This window comes from Sapajus apella, unplaced genomic scaffold, assembly GCF_009761245.1.
Source record: "Sapajus apella isolate SASKATOON/1434 unplaced genomic scaffold, GSC_monkey_1.0 scaffold2, whole genome shotgun sequence".
Classification (NCBI taxonomy): domain Eukaryota; kingdom Metazoa; phylum Chordata; class Mammalia; order Primates; family Cebidae; genus Sapajus; species Sapajus apella.
In genome coordinates, this window is record NW_022436942.1 from 25,948,358 (window position 1) to 25,966,817 (window position 18,460).

General features: G+C 43.6%; 1 protein-coding gene across 1 annotated transcript in view; it reads left to right on the plus strand.

Moving 5' to 3' along the window:
* The first annotated feature begins 3,647 nt into the window (after positions 1–3,647).
* Positions 3,648–18,460, plus strand: part of FAM186A (family with sequence similarity 186 member A) — a 57,120-nt gene continuing 42,307 nt past the window's right edge. The window contains exon 1 of the mRNA XM_032282854.1: positions 3,648–3,916. Within this exon, the coding sequence (XP_032138745.1) occupies positions 3,725–3,916 (192 nt within the window). The 5' untranslated portion in view covers positions 3,648–3,724. The remainder of the gene's footprint in view (positions 3,917–18,460) is intronic.

The following is an 18,460-nucleotide window of genomic DNA, read 5'->3' on the forward strand; positions in this document are numbered from 1 at the left end:
TGACAAATAAAATTATTTATTTATTTATTTATTTTTGAGATGGCGTTCCTCTCGTCACTCAGGCTGGAGTGCAGTGGCATGATCTCAGCTCACTGCACCCTCCATCTCCTAGGTTCAAGTGATTCTCCTGCCTCAGCCTCCCAAGTAGCTGGGACCGCAAGTGCCCACCACCATGCCCAGCTAATTTTTGTATTTTTAGTAGAGACAGCGTTTCACCATGTTGGCCAGGCTGGTCTTGAACTCCTGACCTCAAGTAATCCACCTGCCTCTGCCTTCCAAAGTGCTGGGATTACAGGCATGAGTCACCCCACTCGGCCATAAAATTTATTTAAGGATGTCACAATCTAACATTATAGCTGGGCATGGTGGCTCACACCTGTAATCCCAGCACTTTGGGAGGCCAAGGCAGGTGGGTCACTTAAGGTCAGTAGTTCAAGACCAGCCTGGCCAACAGAGTGAACACCCATATCTACCAAAAATATAAATAATTAGCCAAGTATGCCAGGCACAGTGGCTCACACCAGTAATCCCAGCACTTTGGGACGCTGAGGCAGGCGAATCACCTGAGGCTGGGAGTTTGACACTAGCCTGGCCAACATGGTGAAACCCCATCTCTGCTAAAAATACAAAAATTAGCCAGGTGTGGTGGCAGGTGCCTGTGATCCCAGCTACTCCGGAGTTTGAGGCAGGAGAATTGCTTGAACCCAGGAGGCAGAGGTTGCAATGAGCTGAGATTGTGCCAATGCACTCCAGCCTGAGTGACACAGCAAGACTTCATCTCAAAAAAAAAAAAAAGAAAGAAAAATTTCCATTAGAAGAGACATCAGAAACTATAATGGACATCCAAATTGTAGACAGTTTCTGTGTATGACCTAATGAAGAACATGCCAAACGTGAGAAAAACAAAATTAAAGCACAGCATGTGGTGTTAAGATATTCACGAACTTCCTGCTGAGCAGTCTAGGGGAAAAAAAAAGATATTCAGGAACTACTGGATAGAGACCAATAATAGTTACAGTTACACCTCAGTGAAGCAAGTACTATAATAGAAAGTTCGAAAAGTAATTTGAGAACATGCGGCAGCAGCAATTTAGTCAATGAGATGTTAAAGGGAAGAAAAAATATTTAATTTGCTTTCTGTATATTGACTGATATCTTTAAAAGACAACATTCTGGGCCTGTAATCCCAGCACTTTGGGAAGCCAAGGCAGGTGAATTACCTGAAGTCAGGAGTTTGAGACCAGCCTGGCCAACATGGTGAAACCCCATCTCTACTAAAAATACAAAAATTAGCCAGGCGTGGTGATGTATGCCTGTAATCCCAGTTACTCGGGACTCTGAGGAAGGAGAATCGCTAGAACCCAGGAAGCAGAGGTTACAGTGAGCTGAAACTCTTCCACAGCACTCCAGCCTGGGCAGCAAGAGTGAAAGTCCATCTCAAAAAACAAAACAAAACAAAAAAACACTACTTTGGCTGGGTGCAGTGGCTCACGCTGGTAATCCCAGCACTTTGGGAGGCCGAGGCAGGTGGATCACTTGAGGTTAGGAGTTTGAGACCAGCCTGGTCAATGTAGTGAAACCCTGTCTCTACTAAAACTACAAAATAATTAGCCAGGTGTGGTGGCAGATGCCTGTAATCCCAGCTACTTGGGAGGCTGAGACAGGAGAACTGCTTGAACCTGGAAGGCGGAGGTTGCAGTGAGCTGAGATCCCGCCACTGCACTCCAACCTGGGCAACAGAGCAATACACCATCTAAAAAAGGAAAAGGAGAAAAAAAAAAAAAAAAGACTGTTACTTAATGATTCCTAGCCTCCCTTTCTCTGTAGGACTGAAACACATAAATTGTTTAATTTTACAAATTTACAACAAGGACTTAACATAGGACTAATAAGTTTACAAGGACTCAACATAGGAAGTTCTTGCAGAGACATAAAGAAATTGCAGGCCGGGCGCGGTGGCTCACACCTGTAATACTAGCAGTTTGGGAGGCCAAGGTGGGTGTATCACCTGAGGTTGGGAGTTCAAGACCAGCCTAGCCATCATGGTGAAACCCCATCTTTAAAATAAATAAATAAATAAATAAACAAAAAAGAAATTGCATCCATAATTTATATAGAATGTAAAAGCTATAAAATCATACTATATAGCTTATTATTAATAATACATACACCTGGCCGGGTACATGGCTCACACCTGTAATCCCAGCACTTTGGGAGACTGAGATGGGTGGATCACCTGAGGTCAGGAGTTCAAGACCAGCCTGGCCAACATGGTAAAACACTGTCTCTACTAAAAATACAAAAATTAGGCTGGGCAAGGTGGCTCACACCTGTAATCCCTGCACTTTGGGAGGCCAAGGCAGGAGGATCACAAGATCAGGAGTTTGAGACCAGCCTGACCAACATGATGAAACCCTGTCTCTACTAAAAATGCAAAAATTATCCAGGCGTGGTGGTGTGCTCCTGTAATCCCAGCAACTCAGGAGGCTGAGGCAGGAGAATTGCTTGAACCCAAGAGGCAGAGGTTGCAGTGAGCTGAGATCGTACCACTGCACTCCAGCCTGGATGACAGAGCAAGACGCCATCTAAAAAAAAAATTATTTGGGAGGCTGAGACAGGTGGATCACAAGGTCAGGAGATGGAGACCATCCTGGCTAACACAGTGAAACCCTGTCTCTACTAAAGATACAAAAAATTAGCTGGGCATGGTGGTGCATGCCTGTATTCCCAGGTACTTGGGAGGCTGAGGCAGGAGAATCGCTTGAACCCAGGAGGCAGAGGTTGCAGTGAGCTGAGATTGCGCCACTGCATTCCAGCCTGGGTGACAGAATGAGAATCTGTCTTGGAAAAAAAAAAGAAAGAAAAGAAAAGAAAAAAGAGTAAGCAGTGCAGAATATGATCTACATCCAAATGATATCATCCATGTTACCATTTGTCTAGGAAAAGTTAAGGGGCACCTAAGGAAGTAGTTGTAAACCCTTATTCCATTACAGGTTTAAAAATACTTAAGTAGCCGGGTGTGGTGGCTCACGCCTGTAATCCCAGTACTTTGGAAGGCTGAGATGGGTAGATCACCTGAGCTCAGGAGTTCAAGACCAGCCTGACTGACATGGTGAGACCCCATCTCTACAAATAATGCAATAATTAGCCGGGCGTGGTGGTACACGCCTGTAACCCACTTACTCGGGAGGCTGAGGCAGAAGAATTGCTTGAACCCAAGAGTGGGAGGTTGCAGTGGGCTGAGATCAGGCCATTGCACTCCAGCCTGGGCGACAAGAGTGAAACTCCATCTCAAAAAAAAAAAAAAAAAAAAAAAAGCCTAGGCAAAAGCCCAGGAAGAGAGAAGAGCCAGGAATTGCATTTGACACACCAAGATTTTAAGCTAATTTAAGCAGGGCTATATCTTCTATTTATTTAAGTGTTCTTGTTATTTCCTACCCTCCATCCCCCCTTCACCCTTCTACCATGGCAGCATATAGAATGCCCAGTTCTCTGCATATAGTAAGCACTCTTTACATGTTTGATCAATGATAATGTCACAATGGATCTATTGTGACATCAACGGGACTGGAATACCGTGGTAGCCATCAATTAGTAGCTGAGTATGCCACAACTTCTGGGAGCAGAAAAGACCTCTCTTAGCTTCCTACTGAATATCTTTATTCCCATTTTCCTAGATTCTATGAAAAAGAAGAAATAAAAGGAAATCACCCACATTTTCAAAATGTTTATCAAAATGCAAAATGAGATAGACCATGACCATGAATCAGAAAAATACATCAAGGATTCCACCATCATGAGAAGAGATCCCCAAAATGTTCTTGGTCCTTCGGTGCTCCCTAAACTTGAGATCCCATTCTCAGTAAAGGATATCATCTCCAGGATTGAGCGAGCACAGCTCCATCGAGCCAGAGAGGTAGGTAGTGAATTCAAAGTTTAGAGGCTGCAATTTTCTTTTTAAACTTTCTGTGACCAAGTACATTTTTGTTTGTTTTAGAAATCATTTTCACAATATTTGACTGTATTTAAGGTAGCTTTGACTTCAAATGACAATTTCACCTGACACTGACTGTGGATATAACAAGCTCCAATTTGACATTAATCTCTTTATGTCAGGATTAATAAAGCCTTTTAAGAAATAAATCAAGGCCATGCCTGGTGGCTCACACCTGTAATCCCAGCACTTTGGGAGACCGAGATGGGTGGATCACCTGAGGCCAGGAGTTTGAGACCAGCCTGGCCAACCTGGTGAAACCCTGTCTCTACTAAAAATACAAAAATTAGCCAGTGGTGGGCACCTGTAATTCCAGTTAATCAGGAGACTGAGGCAGAAGAATCGCTTGAACTTCAGAGGCAGAGGTTGCTGTGAGCTGAGATCGTGCCAGGGTACTCTAGCCTGGGCAACAAGAGTGAGACTCGGAGAAAAAAAAAAGAAAGAAAGAGAGAGAGAAAGAGAGAAATCATGTGCTACCCGAATGACTGGGATAGAAAAAAAGTTTTAAATTTATAGCTATTACCAATATCTAATTTCAGCCAATAGTTTTCATTTGTTCCCTGTGGAGCTTTTATCAAACAGCTATTAACCAGATGGAATTTAGATTGCTTTGAATTCTAGTTCCTTTCATTTTCCCTAAACACTTCAAGGGAGAAATTGTCTAAGAGAAATTGAAGGACATTCAGTAGAGTGTTTAAATAACATTGGCCCGGTGCAGTGGCTCATGTCTGTAATCCTCATACTTTGGGAGGCTGAGACGGGAGGATCTCTTGAAGCCAGGAGTTGACCAGCCTGGTCAACATAGTGAGACCCCATCTCTATATTTTCAGAAAATGAAATAAATAAATAAATAAATAAATAAATAAATAACGTAAGAATCAAAATACCCCAAACAATTACGGTTATACTGCATTTTATTCTCTCAAAGTACAAAATCAGGCCAGACACAGTGACTCATGCTTGTAATCCCAATGCTTTGGGAGGCCAAGGCAGGAGGATCTCTTGAGTTCAGGAGTTCCAGACTAGCTTGGCCAACATAAGGATACCTCCTGTCTACTAAAAATAAAAAAATTAGCCAGGCATGGGAACTCAAGCCTGTAGTCCCAGCTACAGAGGATCCCTTGAACCCAGGAGGCTGCAGTGAGCACCGAGCTTGCACTACTGCACTCCACCCAGCATGGGTGACAGAGCAAGACCCTGTCTTTTTTTTTTTTTTTTTTTTTGAGATGGAGTTTCGCTCTTGTTGCCCATGCTGGAGTGCAATGGTGCTATATCGGCTCACTGCAACCTCCGCCTCCTGGGTTCAGGCAATTCTCCTGCCTCAGCCTCCCGAGTAGCCGGGACTACAGGCACGCGCCACCATGCCCAGCTAATTTTTTGTATTTTTAGTAGAGACGGGGTTTCACCATGTTGACCAGGATGGTCTCGATCTCTTGACCTCGTGATCCACCCGCCTCGGCCTCCCAAAGTGCTGGCAGCGTGAGCCACCGTGCCCGGCCAAGACCCTGTCTTAAAAAAAAAAAAAAAAGTCAATCATATTAGACAAAATTGATTAAGGGGGAGAGCGTTCCTATGTGTAAGGAAAGCTAAACTGGTCACAATGGCTCACATCTGTAATCCTAGCAATTTGGGAGGCCAAGGTGAGAGGCTCACTTGAGCCCAAGAGTTTGAGACCAGCCCAGGCATCAAAGCAAGACCCTGTCTCTACAAAATAGCTGGGGAGTGGTGATGCGTGCTTTTAGTCCCAGCTACTTGGGAGGGTCCCTTGAGACTAGGAGTTCGAGGTTACAGTGAGCTATGGATTGTGCCACTGCATTCCAGCCTGGTGACAGAGGGAGAAAGAATGCTAGCCACACACAGTGGCTCACTTCTGTAATCCCAGCGCTTTGGGAGGCCAACACAGGAAGATCACTTCAGCCCAGGAGTTCAAGACCAGTCTGGACAACATACTGAGACCCCAGTCTCTCTCTCTCTCTCTCTCTCTCTCTCTCTCCATATGTAGATACATATATATACACATATATACATATATATACACCATGGCTGGCTAATTTTTGCATTTTCGTAGAGATGAGGTTTCACCATGTTACCTTGGCTGGTCTTGGACTCCTCAGCCTCCCAGAGTGTTAAGATTACAGGCTGGAGTCACCACACCTGTCCTAAAATGTACATTTTATTGTATTTGTTTTGTTTTGTTTTATTTTATTTATTTGTTTTTTGAAATTCGAGTCTCACTTTGTCACCAGGCTGGGGTGCAGTGGCACAATCTCAGCTCACTGCAACCTCCGCCTTCTAGGTTCAAGCTATTCTCCTGCCTTGGCCTCCCAAGTGGCTAGGACTACAGGCACATGCCACCACACCCAGCTAATTTAAAAAAAATTTTTAGTAAAGAAGGGGCTTCACCATGTTGGCCAGGATGGTCTCAATCTCCTGACCTCATGATGTGCCTTGCATCAGCCTCCCAAAGTGTTGGGATTACAGGCGTGAGCCACCGTGCTCGGCCTAAAATGTACATTTTAAAAATATATAAGTATCCATATACATAAATACTTGTGAAACCTTCACCACTTCAACATAATGAATTTACCCACTTCCCCCCCTCCAAAAGTTTCTTCATGTGGCTTTATAATCCCTCCCACATGCTGTTCCGTGACCCCACCTCAATCCCCACTAACCACCAATCTGCTTCTGTCACTGTATATTAGTTTGCATATTTTAGATTTTATATAAGTGGAGCCAACAGCATCTACTTTCTTCTGTCTCACGTCTTTCACTTAGCATGATTGTTTTGAGATTTATCTACACTTTTGCATATATAAATAGTTGATGCTTTTTTATCATTGAGTGTTTTTCCATGACATGGCATGGACTGTTTTCTGGTTTTGGGTTATTACAAATAAAGCTGCTGTAAACATTCATGCACAAGTTATTATATAGACATATGCTTTCATTTCTCTGGAATAAATACCTAAGTTTGGAATGGCTAAGTCTAAAGGTAGTCAATGTTCAATTTAAAAAATAAACTACCAGGCTGGGTGCGGTGGCTCACGCCTGTAACCCAGCACTTTGGGAGGCCAAGGTGGCAGATCACCTGAGGTCGGGAGTTCAAGACCAGCCTGACCAACATGGAGAAACCCTGTCTCTACTAAAACTACAATATTAGCCGGGCATGGTGGCCCATGCCTGTAATCCCAGCTACTCAGGAGGCTGAGGCATGAGAATTGCTTGAACCCAGGATGGAGAGGTTGCTATGAGCCACGATCGCAGCATTGTACTCTAGCCTGGGCAACAACAGTGAAACTTGGTCTCAGTAAAATAAAATAAAATACCAAACTGTTTTTGGAAGTGGGTATACTATCTTACATTCCCACAAGCAGGATATGAGACTTTCAGTTACCCTGAATCTTTATCAACATTTGATGTACTCAATCATTTAAATTTTAGCCATTCCAAAAGGTATGCAACAATCTCATTGTGGTTTTAATTTGCACTTTCATAATGACAAATGATTTTGAACATCTTTTCATGGGTTAATTTGCACTGATCTGCCAGGCAAAGTGGTTCACGTCTGTAATCACAGCACTTTGGAGGCTGAGGATGGCAAATCACTTGAGCCCAGGAGTTCAGGACCAGCCTAGGCAACATGACCAAACCTGTCACTGCCAAAAAAAAAAAAAAAAAAAAAATTAATTAGCTAGGCATGGTGGCATGAGCCTGTAATCCTAGCTACTTGGGAGGGTGAGGTGGGAGGATGAAGTGAGGTTTGAGCCTTGGTGGTGGAGGCTGTAGTGAGCCATGATTCTGCCACTGCACTCCAACCTGGGCAGCAGAGTGAGACTCTGTCTCAAAAAAAAAAAAAAAAAAAAAAAAAATCAATTAAGGCCAGGAGTCGTGGCTCACGCCTGTAATCCCAGCACTTTGAGAGGCTGAGGTGGGTGGATCACAAGGTCAGGAGTTCAAGACCAGCCTGGCCAATGTGGTGAAAAATACAAAATACAAAAATTAGCTGGGCATGGTGGTGTGCACCTGTAGTCCCAGCTACTTGGGTGGCTGAGGCAGAAGAATTGCTTGAACTGGAAGGCAGAGGTTGCAGTGAGCCAAGATCGCACCACTGCACTCCAACCTAGGTGACAGAGCAAGACTTCGTCTCAAAAAACAAAAACAAAAACAAATCAACTAGATTGCATAAGAGGAAAATAATTGCATTGATATGACATTGTGGTTCAGATAATTTGCCCATATGTTCTATTTTATTTATTTATTTCTGTATAGCTAGAAGCACTATTGGAGTAGATATTCATTGATTTTTATTTTTACTTATTTTTTTTTGAGACAGAGTCTTGCTATGTTGCTCAGGCTGGAGTGCGGTGGTGAGATCTTGTCTCACTGCAACCTCCACCTCCTGGGTTCAAGCGATTCTCCCGCCTCAGCCTCCTAGTAGCTGGAATTACAGGCACGTGCCACCACGCCAGGCTAATTTTGTATTTTTAGTAGAGATGGGGTTTCATCATATTGGCCAGGCTGGTCTTGAACTCCTGACCTCATGTGATCCATCCGCCTCAGCCTCCCAAAGTGTTAGGATTATAGGCATTAGCCACTGCTCCTGGCCTGCCTATATGTTTTAAATTGAGTGTTAATTTTCTCATTATTCAGTTGTGAGTATTCTTCTATATGCTGAATACAACTTTATGAAATAAGTGATTTGCAAGAATATTCTTCCATTCTATAACTTGTATTTTTCTTCTACTAATAACGTCTTTCAAAGAAGAGAAGTTCTAAGTCCAATTTACTATTTTCTTTTGTGGATTGTGCTTTTGGTGTGATGTATAAGCAAATTGTCTATCTGTCATAAACATTTTCTCCTCTGTATTATTTTTATTTTTTATTCATTTTTTTTCTTTTTCTTTTCTCTTATGTGTTCTTTTTTTTTTTTTTTTTTTTTTTTTGAGACGGGGTTTTGCTGTTGTTGCCCAGGCTGGAGTGCAATGGCGCGATCTCGGCTCACCGCAACCTCCGCCTCCTGGGTTCAAGCAATTCTCCGGCCTCAGCCTCCCGAGTAGCTGGGACTACAGGCATGCACCATCATGCCCAGCTAATTTTTGTATTTTTTTAGTAGAGACGGGGTTTCACCTTGTTGACCAGGATGGTCTCGATCTCTTGACCTCGTGATCCACCCGCCTCGGCCTCCCAAAGTGCTGGGATTACAGGCTTGAGCCACCGCGCCCAGCCCTCTCTTATGTGTTCTTATAGGAGTTTTAGACTTTTAGACTTTACATTCAGGTCTATGATCCATTTTTTTTTTTTTTTTTTTTTTTTTTAGACACGTCTTGCTCTGTCACCCAAGATGGAGTGCAGTGGCGTGATCTTGGCTCACTGCAACCTCTAGCTCCTGCATTCAAGCGATTATCCTGCCTCAGCCTCCTGAGTAGCTGGGATTACAGTCACCTGCCACAAGGTCTAGCTAATTTTTTGTATTTGTAGTAGAGACAGAGTTTCACCATGTTGACCATGGCTGGTCTCCAACTCCTGATCTCAGGTGACCCGCCCACCTCAGCCTCCCAAAGTGCTGGGATTACAGGTGTGAGCCACTGTGCCTGGCCTACATTTATACTATTACCTTTTTTCCTGACCTTCCCTAAAAGGACCTATGACCTTGTACCAGAGTAACTGCATCGGGAAAAAGAAAATAATCAGACCTTTAGGGAACTGCTGGACACTGGCTCTGAGCTGACATTAATTCCAGGAGACCAAAAACATTGTGGTCTACCCATTAATCAAAAAAGCTTTAGCTCAGGCCTATCTCACAGTGAACCCAGTGTGTCCTGAAACCCATCCTGTGGTTATTTCACAAGTTCCAAAATGTATAATTGGAATATACATACTCAGCAGCTGGAAGAATTCCCACACTGGCTCCCTGACCTGTGGAATGAGGGATACTATGATGGGAAAGGTCAAATAGGAGCCACTACTGCCTCTACCTAGGAAAATAGTAAAAACCAAATATCCCATTCATGGAGGAATTTAACGCCATCATCAAGAACTTCAAAGATGCGGTGGTGGTGATTTCAAGCATATCCTCATTCAACTTGCCTATTTGGCCTGTGAAGAATACAGACGAATTTTGGAGAATGACTGGATTATTGTAAGCTTAACTAGGTACTAACTCCAATCACAGCTTCTGTACCAGATGTGGTTTCATTGCTTGAACAAATTAACACATCCCCTGGTTCTTGGAATGCAGCTATGATCTGGCAAATGATTATTTCTTCAGACCTGTCAATAAGGCCCACCAGAAGTAGTTTGCTTTTGGCTGGCAAGGTCAGCAAGATAGCTTCACTCTTCTCTCTCAGGAGTATATCAGCTCTCCAGTTTGGTAGAATTTACCTGCAAAACCACCTGGCCCAAAGAAGTTTCTTTTTTTGAGATGGAATTTCACTCTTGTTGCCCAGGCTGGAGCGCAGCGGTGCCGTCTTGGCTCACTGCAACCTCCGCCTTCTCGGGTTCAAGCCATTCTCCTGCCTTAGCCTCTCAAGTAGCTGGGATTACAGGTATGCACCACCATTCTTGGCTAATTTTGTATTTTTAGCAGAGACAGGGTTTCACATGTTGGCCAGGCTGGTCTTGGACTCATGACTGTAGGTGATCCGCCCGCCTTGGCCTCCCAAAGTGCTGGGATTGTAGGTGTGAGCCACCATGTCCAGCTGGGAAGTTTCTTTTTTATTATTGATTCATTCTCCTTACTAGCTAGGGTCTATTCAGATTTTCCATTTATTTGTGATTTGGTCTTAGTAGCTTTTGTGTTTCTAGGACTTTTTCCATCTCATCTAGCTTATCCAATTTGGTGGCATATAATTCAGAATATCCTCTTATACTCCTTTTTATTTCTGTAGAATTGGCAGTAATGCCCTCCCTTTTATTTCTGATGTTAGAGATTTGAGTCTTCTCTTTGTTTTCTTAGTCAATCTAGGGAAAGGTTTGCTAATTTGATTTTTATGGAAGAACCAATTTTTTGTTTTGGTGATTTGCTCTATTTATTTGCTCTATTTTACTTATTTACTTTTTTTTTTTTTTTTTTTTTTTTTTTCCCCCCGAGCCCATGTCTTGCTCTGGTGCTCAGGCTAGAGTGTCATGTCATGGCACTATCATAGTTCAACCTCCTTGGCTTGAGGGATCCGCCTGCCTCAGCCTCCTGGACAGCTGGGACTAAAGGCGCACACCATCACATTCGGATAATTTTTTTATTTTTTGTAGAGACAGGGTCTCACTTTGTTGCCCAGGCTGGTGTCAAATCCTAGACTCAAAACAATCCTCCCTCCTCAAGCTCCCAAAGTGCTGGGATGATAGGCATGAGCCACTGCACCCAGCCTGCTCTAATTTTTTTTTTTTTTGAGACAGAATCTCACTCTGTCCCCCACGCTGGAATGCAGTGGCATGATTTCAGCTCACTGCAACCTCCGCCTCCCTGGTTCAAGCGATTCTCCTGTGTCAGCCTCCTGAGTAGCTGGGATTACAGGCAAGCGCCACCATGCCTGCCTAATTTTGGTATTTTTAATAGAGATAGGGTTTCACCATGATGGTTAGGCTGGTCTCGAACTCCTAAGCTCATGATCTGCCCACCTTGGCTTCCCAGAATGCTGGGATTACAGGTGTGAGCCACTGTGCCCAGCCTATTCTTTTTTTTTTTTTTTTTTTTTTTGAGAGGGAGTCTCACTCTTGTTGCGGAGGCTGGAGTGCAGTGGCATGATCTTGGCTCACCGAAATCTCCGCCTCCCAGGTTCAAACGATTCTCCTGCCTCAGCCTCCTGAGTAGCTGGGATTACAGGCATGTGTCACCATGCCCAGCTAATTTGGTATTTTTAGTAGAGACAGGGTTTCTCTGTGTTGGTCAGGCTGGTCTTGAACTTCTGACCTCAGGTGATCCGCCCACCTTGGCCTCCCAAAGTGCTTGGATTATAGATGTGAGCCACCCCGCCCGGCTGGGTATAGTTTATCCTTTTCCAAGTTCCTCAAGTTGCAAAGCTAGGTTATTGATTTAAGATTTTTCTTTCTTTTTTTTGAGTCAGAATCTCATTCTGTCACCCAGGGCTAGAATGCAATGGTGCAATCATAGTTCACTGCAGCCTCAATCTCCCAGCCTTAAGCAATCCTTCTGCCTCAACATCCCAAGTAGTTGGAATTACAAACACGCATCACCACACCCAGTTTATTATTGTTATTATTATTGAGACGGAGTCTCACTCTGTCACCCAGGCTGGAGTACAGTGGCACAGTCTCAGCTCACTGCAATCTCCACCTCCCTTCAATTCTTTTGCCTCAGCCTCCCGAGTAGCTGGGACTATAGGTGCATGCCACCACGCCCAGCTAATTTTTTTATTTTTAGTAGAGATAGGGTTTCACTATGTTGGCCAGGCTAGTCTCAAACTCCTGACCTCGTGATCCACCCCCCTTGGCCTTATTTTTTTAATTTAGTGATGGGGTTTCACCATGTTGGTCAGGCTGGTCTTGAACTCCCAACCTCAGGTGATCCATCCGCCTTGGCCTCCAAAGTGCTTGGATTACAGGCGTGAGCCACCATGCCTGGCCTATTTTTTAAATTTTTAGTAAAGCTAAGGTCTTGTTATTTTGCTCAAGCTAGTCTTGAACTCTTGAACTCAAGCATTCCTCCCACCTCAGACTCCAAAAGTGTTACAATAACAGGCATGAGGCATCACACCTGTTACCTGTTCTTTTTTTTTTTTTTTTTTTCTTAAGACAGAGTCTCCCTCTTTTTGGAGCCCAGGCTGGAGTACAATGGCTCGATCTAGGCTCACTGCAGCCTCCACCTCCCATGCTCAAGTGATCCTCCCACTTCCCACTTCCAAGTAGCTGGGACCACAGGTATGCACCACGCCCAGCTAATTTTTGTATTTTTGGTAGAAATGGGTTTTCCCCATGTTGGTCAGGCTGGTCTCAAACTCCTGATGTCAAGTGATCTGCCCTCTTTGACCTCCTAAAGTGCTAGAATTATAGGCGTAAGCCACTGTGTCCAGGCACTGAATTTTAAGAAATTAATTTTTCCTAGGGAGAAACTGCTGCCCCTCCCTAGGTGAGCTCTGTGAATTGTTCTCAATAATCCTTTTGGGAAAAGGTAACTGTCGTTGTTTTGGATTAGAGGATACATTTTATATATATATATATATATATATATTTTTACAATGTGTATATATATATGTATATAATGTATATATATATATATGTATATAATGTATATATATATACACATTATATATATACATTATATACATATATATATATATATATATTTTTTTTTTTTTAAACAGAGTCTTACTCTGTTGCCCAGGCTGGAGTGCAGTGGCACACAATCTTGGCTCACTGCAACCTTCGCCTCCTGGATTCAGGCATTTCTCCTGTCTCAGCCTCCCAAGTAGCTGGGAATACAAGCACATGCCACCACGCCTGGCTAATTTTTGTATTTTTAGTAGAGATGGGGTTTCACCATGTTTGCCAGGCTGGTCTTGAACTCCTGACTTCAAGTGATCCACCCTCCTTGGCCTCCTAAAGTGGTAGGATTACAGTCGTGAGCCACCACATCTGGCCCAGAGGATAAATCTTGACCCTGTTACTCCATTGCGATATTGTAAAATATAACAACTCTTAAAATCTTTGGAATCTCCAAAGTTATATCTTTTAGTATGCTGAAGATTGACAGATAGCTTCAGGATGGGACTGGTCATTAGAAAGACAAATGCCTGATTAGACGGTTGGGACTTTCTTTTTTTTTGAGAGGAGTCTCACTCTGTCGCCCAGGCTGGACTGCAGTGACACAATCTTGGCTCACTGCAACCTCTACCTCCTGGGTTCGAGCAATTCTCCTGCCCTTATGCTCCTGAGTAGCTGGGATTACAGGCATGTACCACCATGCCTGGCTAATTTTTGTATTTTTAGTAGAGGTTGTTTACTGGAACTACAAGGAGGTTAAACTTTAAAATAAAAAATTAAAGAATAAGAGGGCTAGCCGGGCGCGGTGGCTCACGCCTGTAATCCCAGCACTTTGGGAGGCCAAGGCAGGTGGATCACGAGGTCAAGAGATCGAGACCATCCTGGTCAACATGGTGAAACCTCGTCTCTACTAAAAAAACAGAAAATTAGCTGGGCATGATGGTGCGTGCCTGTAATCCCAGCTACTCAGGAGGCTGAGGCAGGAGAATTGCCTGAACCCAGGAGGCGCGGAGGTTGCGGTGAGGTGAGATCGCGCCATTGCACTCCAGTCTGGGTAACAAGAGTGAAACTCTGTCTCAAAAAAAAAAAAAAAAAAAAAAAAGAAGAGGGCTGAACATACTGATATAGTGATTCTTTGAAGATAAACTTAGGGTTCACTATATCTAACATCAATTAAGAAAAAGAGCATTTTGGCCAGCATGGTGGCTCATGCCTGTAATCCCAGGACTTTGGGATTAGTAGAGACGAGGTTTTACCATGTTGGTCAGGCTGGTTTCGAACTCCTGATCTCGTGATTTGCCTGCCTCGGTGTCCCAAAGTGCTGGGATTACAGGCATGAGCCGCCACGCCTGGCCTAATTTTTGTATTTTAGTAAAGACGGGGTTTTGCCATTTAGCCAGTCTGATCTCAAATTCCTGACCTCAAGTGATCTGCCCACCTGGGACCCCCAAAGTCCTGGGATTACAGGCATGAGCCACCACGCTGGCCAAAATGCTCTTTTTCTTAATTGATATTAGATATAGTGAACCCTAAGTTTATCTTCAAAGAATCACTATGTCAGTATGTTCAGCTCTCTTATTCTTTTTTTATTTTAAAGTTTAACCTCCTTGTAGTTCCAGTAAACAGCCTTCTCCACTGGTTCTAATCAGTAGTTCACATCTGTTCCCCCAGCCCCCAGCTCCATCGTCCTGACTCATCCCAGTCACCTGCTCTGGTCACCTGCTCCAGTGACCTGCTCTGGTCACCTTCTTTGACCTAGGTCACCCCTGGCTACCTGCTCTGACCTGCCCAGAACCGTCCTTCTCACCAAACCACCCACCCTGCCACTCCAGCTCTGATCCCTGCTCTCTTTAAAGTAGCCAATCAGGATTAGTCTAGCTTGTGCTGTCTAACCCTAGCCAATAGGGGAATGACACAGCAGTAGGGGTGACCCCTGTCAGGCATAAGTACCCCTTCCCCTCCTTGTCCAGCTGTGTGCTTGCCATTGTTCCATCTGTGAGCCACAACCTTCTATAGAAATAAATTGCCTTGCTGAAGAAATTTGTATTTGTGTGCTACCTCTTTTGCAGCATTGAAAATTCTACTTATAACATTGAGTTGACCAAAACTGTATATGTGTGGTGTACAACATGATGTTTTGATATATTTATACATTGTGGATGGCTAGATCCAACTAATTAAAGCATGCATTTCCACACACACACACACACACACACACACACACACACATATATTTTTGTAATGGTCTCGCTCTCTCAGGCTGCAGTACAGTGCATGATCTTGGCTCACTGCAACCTCACCTCCCAGGTGTCAAGCAATTTTCCTGCCTCAGCTCCTCTTAGAAGCTGGGATTACAGGTGCGCACCACAACGCCTGGCTAATTGTTGTATTTTTAAGTAGAGACAGGGTTTTGCCACATTGCCCAGGCTGATCTTGAACTCCTGACCTCAGGTGATCCACCCACCGTGGCCTCTGTAGGAAATAAGAATAAATACAAGTTTCCTTTTTAAAGCTTTTCTCTTAGTCCATTATGAATAAATAATAGTTTCTTCAAAGGTTAATTTACTCTAAAGCTTTTGCTAATAATCTTAAAGTAGCTGCTGGTCATAAAAAAGAAGCAAGTGCATCCCGTGTTCTTAGTCCTTACACTTTAACCTAGCTAGTTGCCCTGACATTCCTGGACAAGCCCAGGCAAGTCTTAGGTCATAGCTTATTCCCCTTCCATATTTGGAAATGTTGTCGCTTCTCTAAGCATTCCTCAAGTCACTTCCTCTTTTCCTTTGTTCTCCTCTGCCTTTACCTCTAGAAAATTTCCAAGTTTTTAGCCAATCAGGTCAAGCTTGAATGTGAGGTCCTGTTCCGGCCAATGGAGACTGGACAAAGCAGTAGAGCGATTGCACCAGGTTATGAAAGTTATAAATGTCCCTGTCTCCTTTGTTCAGGTGTGTTGTCATGGCAAGGCTGCTGCCAAGTTGCACCCTTCCTGCAGGAAGTAAGCTAGCCTTGCTGAGTGACCCATTGTCTCGGTGTGCATTTTTCCCGATGTTATAAACCCATTTCCAACAGCCTCCCAAAGTGCTGGGATTACAGGCGTGAGTGGCTGTGCCCAGCCACCTCATATATCATTTTTTTGTGTGTGGTGAGAACACTTAAAGCCTGCTCTCAGCAATCTTCAAGTATATAATGTGTTATTAGTTATAGTCATCGTGATGTATAATAGAGTTCTTGAACTTATTTCTCCTAACTGAAAAATTGTATTCTTTGACCAATATCGCCCCAATCTACCCATCCCCAGCCTCTACTAACCACCATTCTACACTCTCTGCATCTATGAGTTTGACTTCTTTGGATTCCACGTATGAGTGAAATCATGAAGAAGCGTTTTAGTTTGATGTAATACCATTTGTCTATTTTTGTTTTTGTTGCCTGTACTTTTGGAATCATATACAAAAATTATTGTCTAGAACAATGTCATGGACCTTTTCTCCTATGTTTTCTTCTAGTAATTTTATAATTTTAGGTTTTATGTTTAAACCTAATCCAGGCCTGGCATGGTGGCTCATGCCTGTAATCCCAGCACTTTGGGAGGCCAAGGCAGGTGGATCACCTGAGGTCAGGAGTTCGAGACCAGCCCAGCCAACATGGTGAAACCCTGTCTCTACTAAAAATACAAAAATTAACTGGGCATGGTGGTGGGCACCTGTAATCCCAGCTACTTGGGAGGCTGAGGCAGGAGAATTGCTTGAACCCAGGAGGCAGAGATTGCAGTGAGCCAACATGGTGCCAATGCACTCCGGCCTGGGCAATAGAGTGAGACTCAGTCTCAAAAAAAAAAATCTAGTCCATTTTGAGTTGATTTTTGTATATGGTGTAAGCTGATAGTCTAATTTCATTCTTCTGTATGTGGATATCCAGTTTTTCTAATACCATTCATTGAAGAGACTCCATTTCACATTGTTTTTGGCATCTTTGCTGAAAATCAATTGACTGTGAAATGTGTAGATTTATTTCTGTGCCCTCTACTCTGTTCCATTGGTCTAACATGTCTGTTTTTATGCTATTACCATGCGTCTTGATTACTACGGCTTAGTACTGGATTTTGAAATCAGGTACTGTGATGCCTCCTGCTTTGTTCTTTTTACTCAAGATTGCTTTCGATATTCAGAGTCTGTTGTGGCTCCATAAGTGTTTTAGTTTATTTTTGTTTAGAGACATGGTCTGGGTCTGTCACCCAGGTTAAAGTGCAGTGATGCAATCAGAGCTCAATAAAGCCTTGGACTCCTGGGCTCAAGTGATGCTCAAGCCCCAGCTTCCCAAACATCTAGGACTACCGAACCCAGCTAATTATAAAAAAATTTTTTTTGTAGAGACGGGGTCTCCCTATGTTGTCTGGGCTGGTCTCAAGTGATCCTTCTGCCTTGGGCTCTCAAAGTGCTGGGATTCTAGGTGTGAGCCACTACACCTGGCCTCCATACATATCTTAGGATTTCTTTCTTTCTTTTTTACTATAGGCTAGTTTATAAGTGCTGCTCTGGGCAGTTACATAGTTTGTCTACAATGAGGAGTTACCTGGCTTTGAACATACTGCACATGGCAATTAGAAGTTGTCCTGGCTGGGCATGGTGGTTCACACCTGTAATCCCAGCACTTTGGGAGGCCAAGGCAGGTGGATCACCTGAGGTCAGGAGTTCGAGACAGCCTGGCCAACATGGCAAAACCCTGTCTCTACTAAAATATATATATATATATATATATATATATATATATATGAAAATTAGCCATGCATAGTGGGAGGCGCCTGTAATCCCAGCTACTTGGGAGGCTGAGGCAAGAGAATCACTGGAGCTTAGGAGGCAGAGGTTACAGTGAGCCGAGACTGCGCCATTGCACTCTAGCCTGGTAGACAACAGTGAAACTCCATCTCAAAAAAAAAAAAAAAAAAAAGAAGTAATGGCAAGAGAAAAACCATAACCAGCCTGTTGGAATCAACATAAAAACAACCACAGAACAGTAGGGGAAATGTAGGGATAAAGGTGGGGTTCTTCCCTCCCTCCATCCCTTGCTTCCTTCTTTTTTGAGACAAAGTCTCACTGTGTCACCCAGTCTGGAGTGCAGTGGCTGCAATGTCAGGTCACTGCAACCATCACTTCCCAGGCTCAAGTGATCCTCCCACCTCAGTCTTCTGAGTAGTTGGGATTACAGGCACACACCACCACACGGGGCTATTTTTTTTTTTTTTTTTTTTTT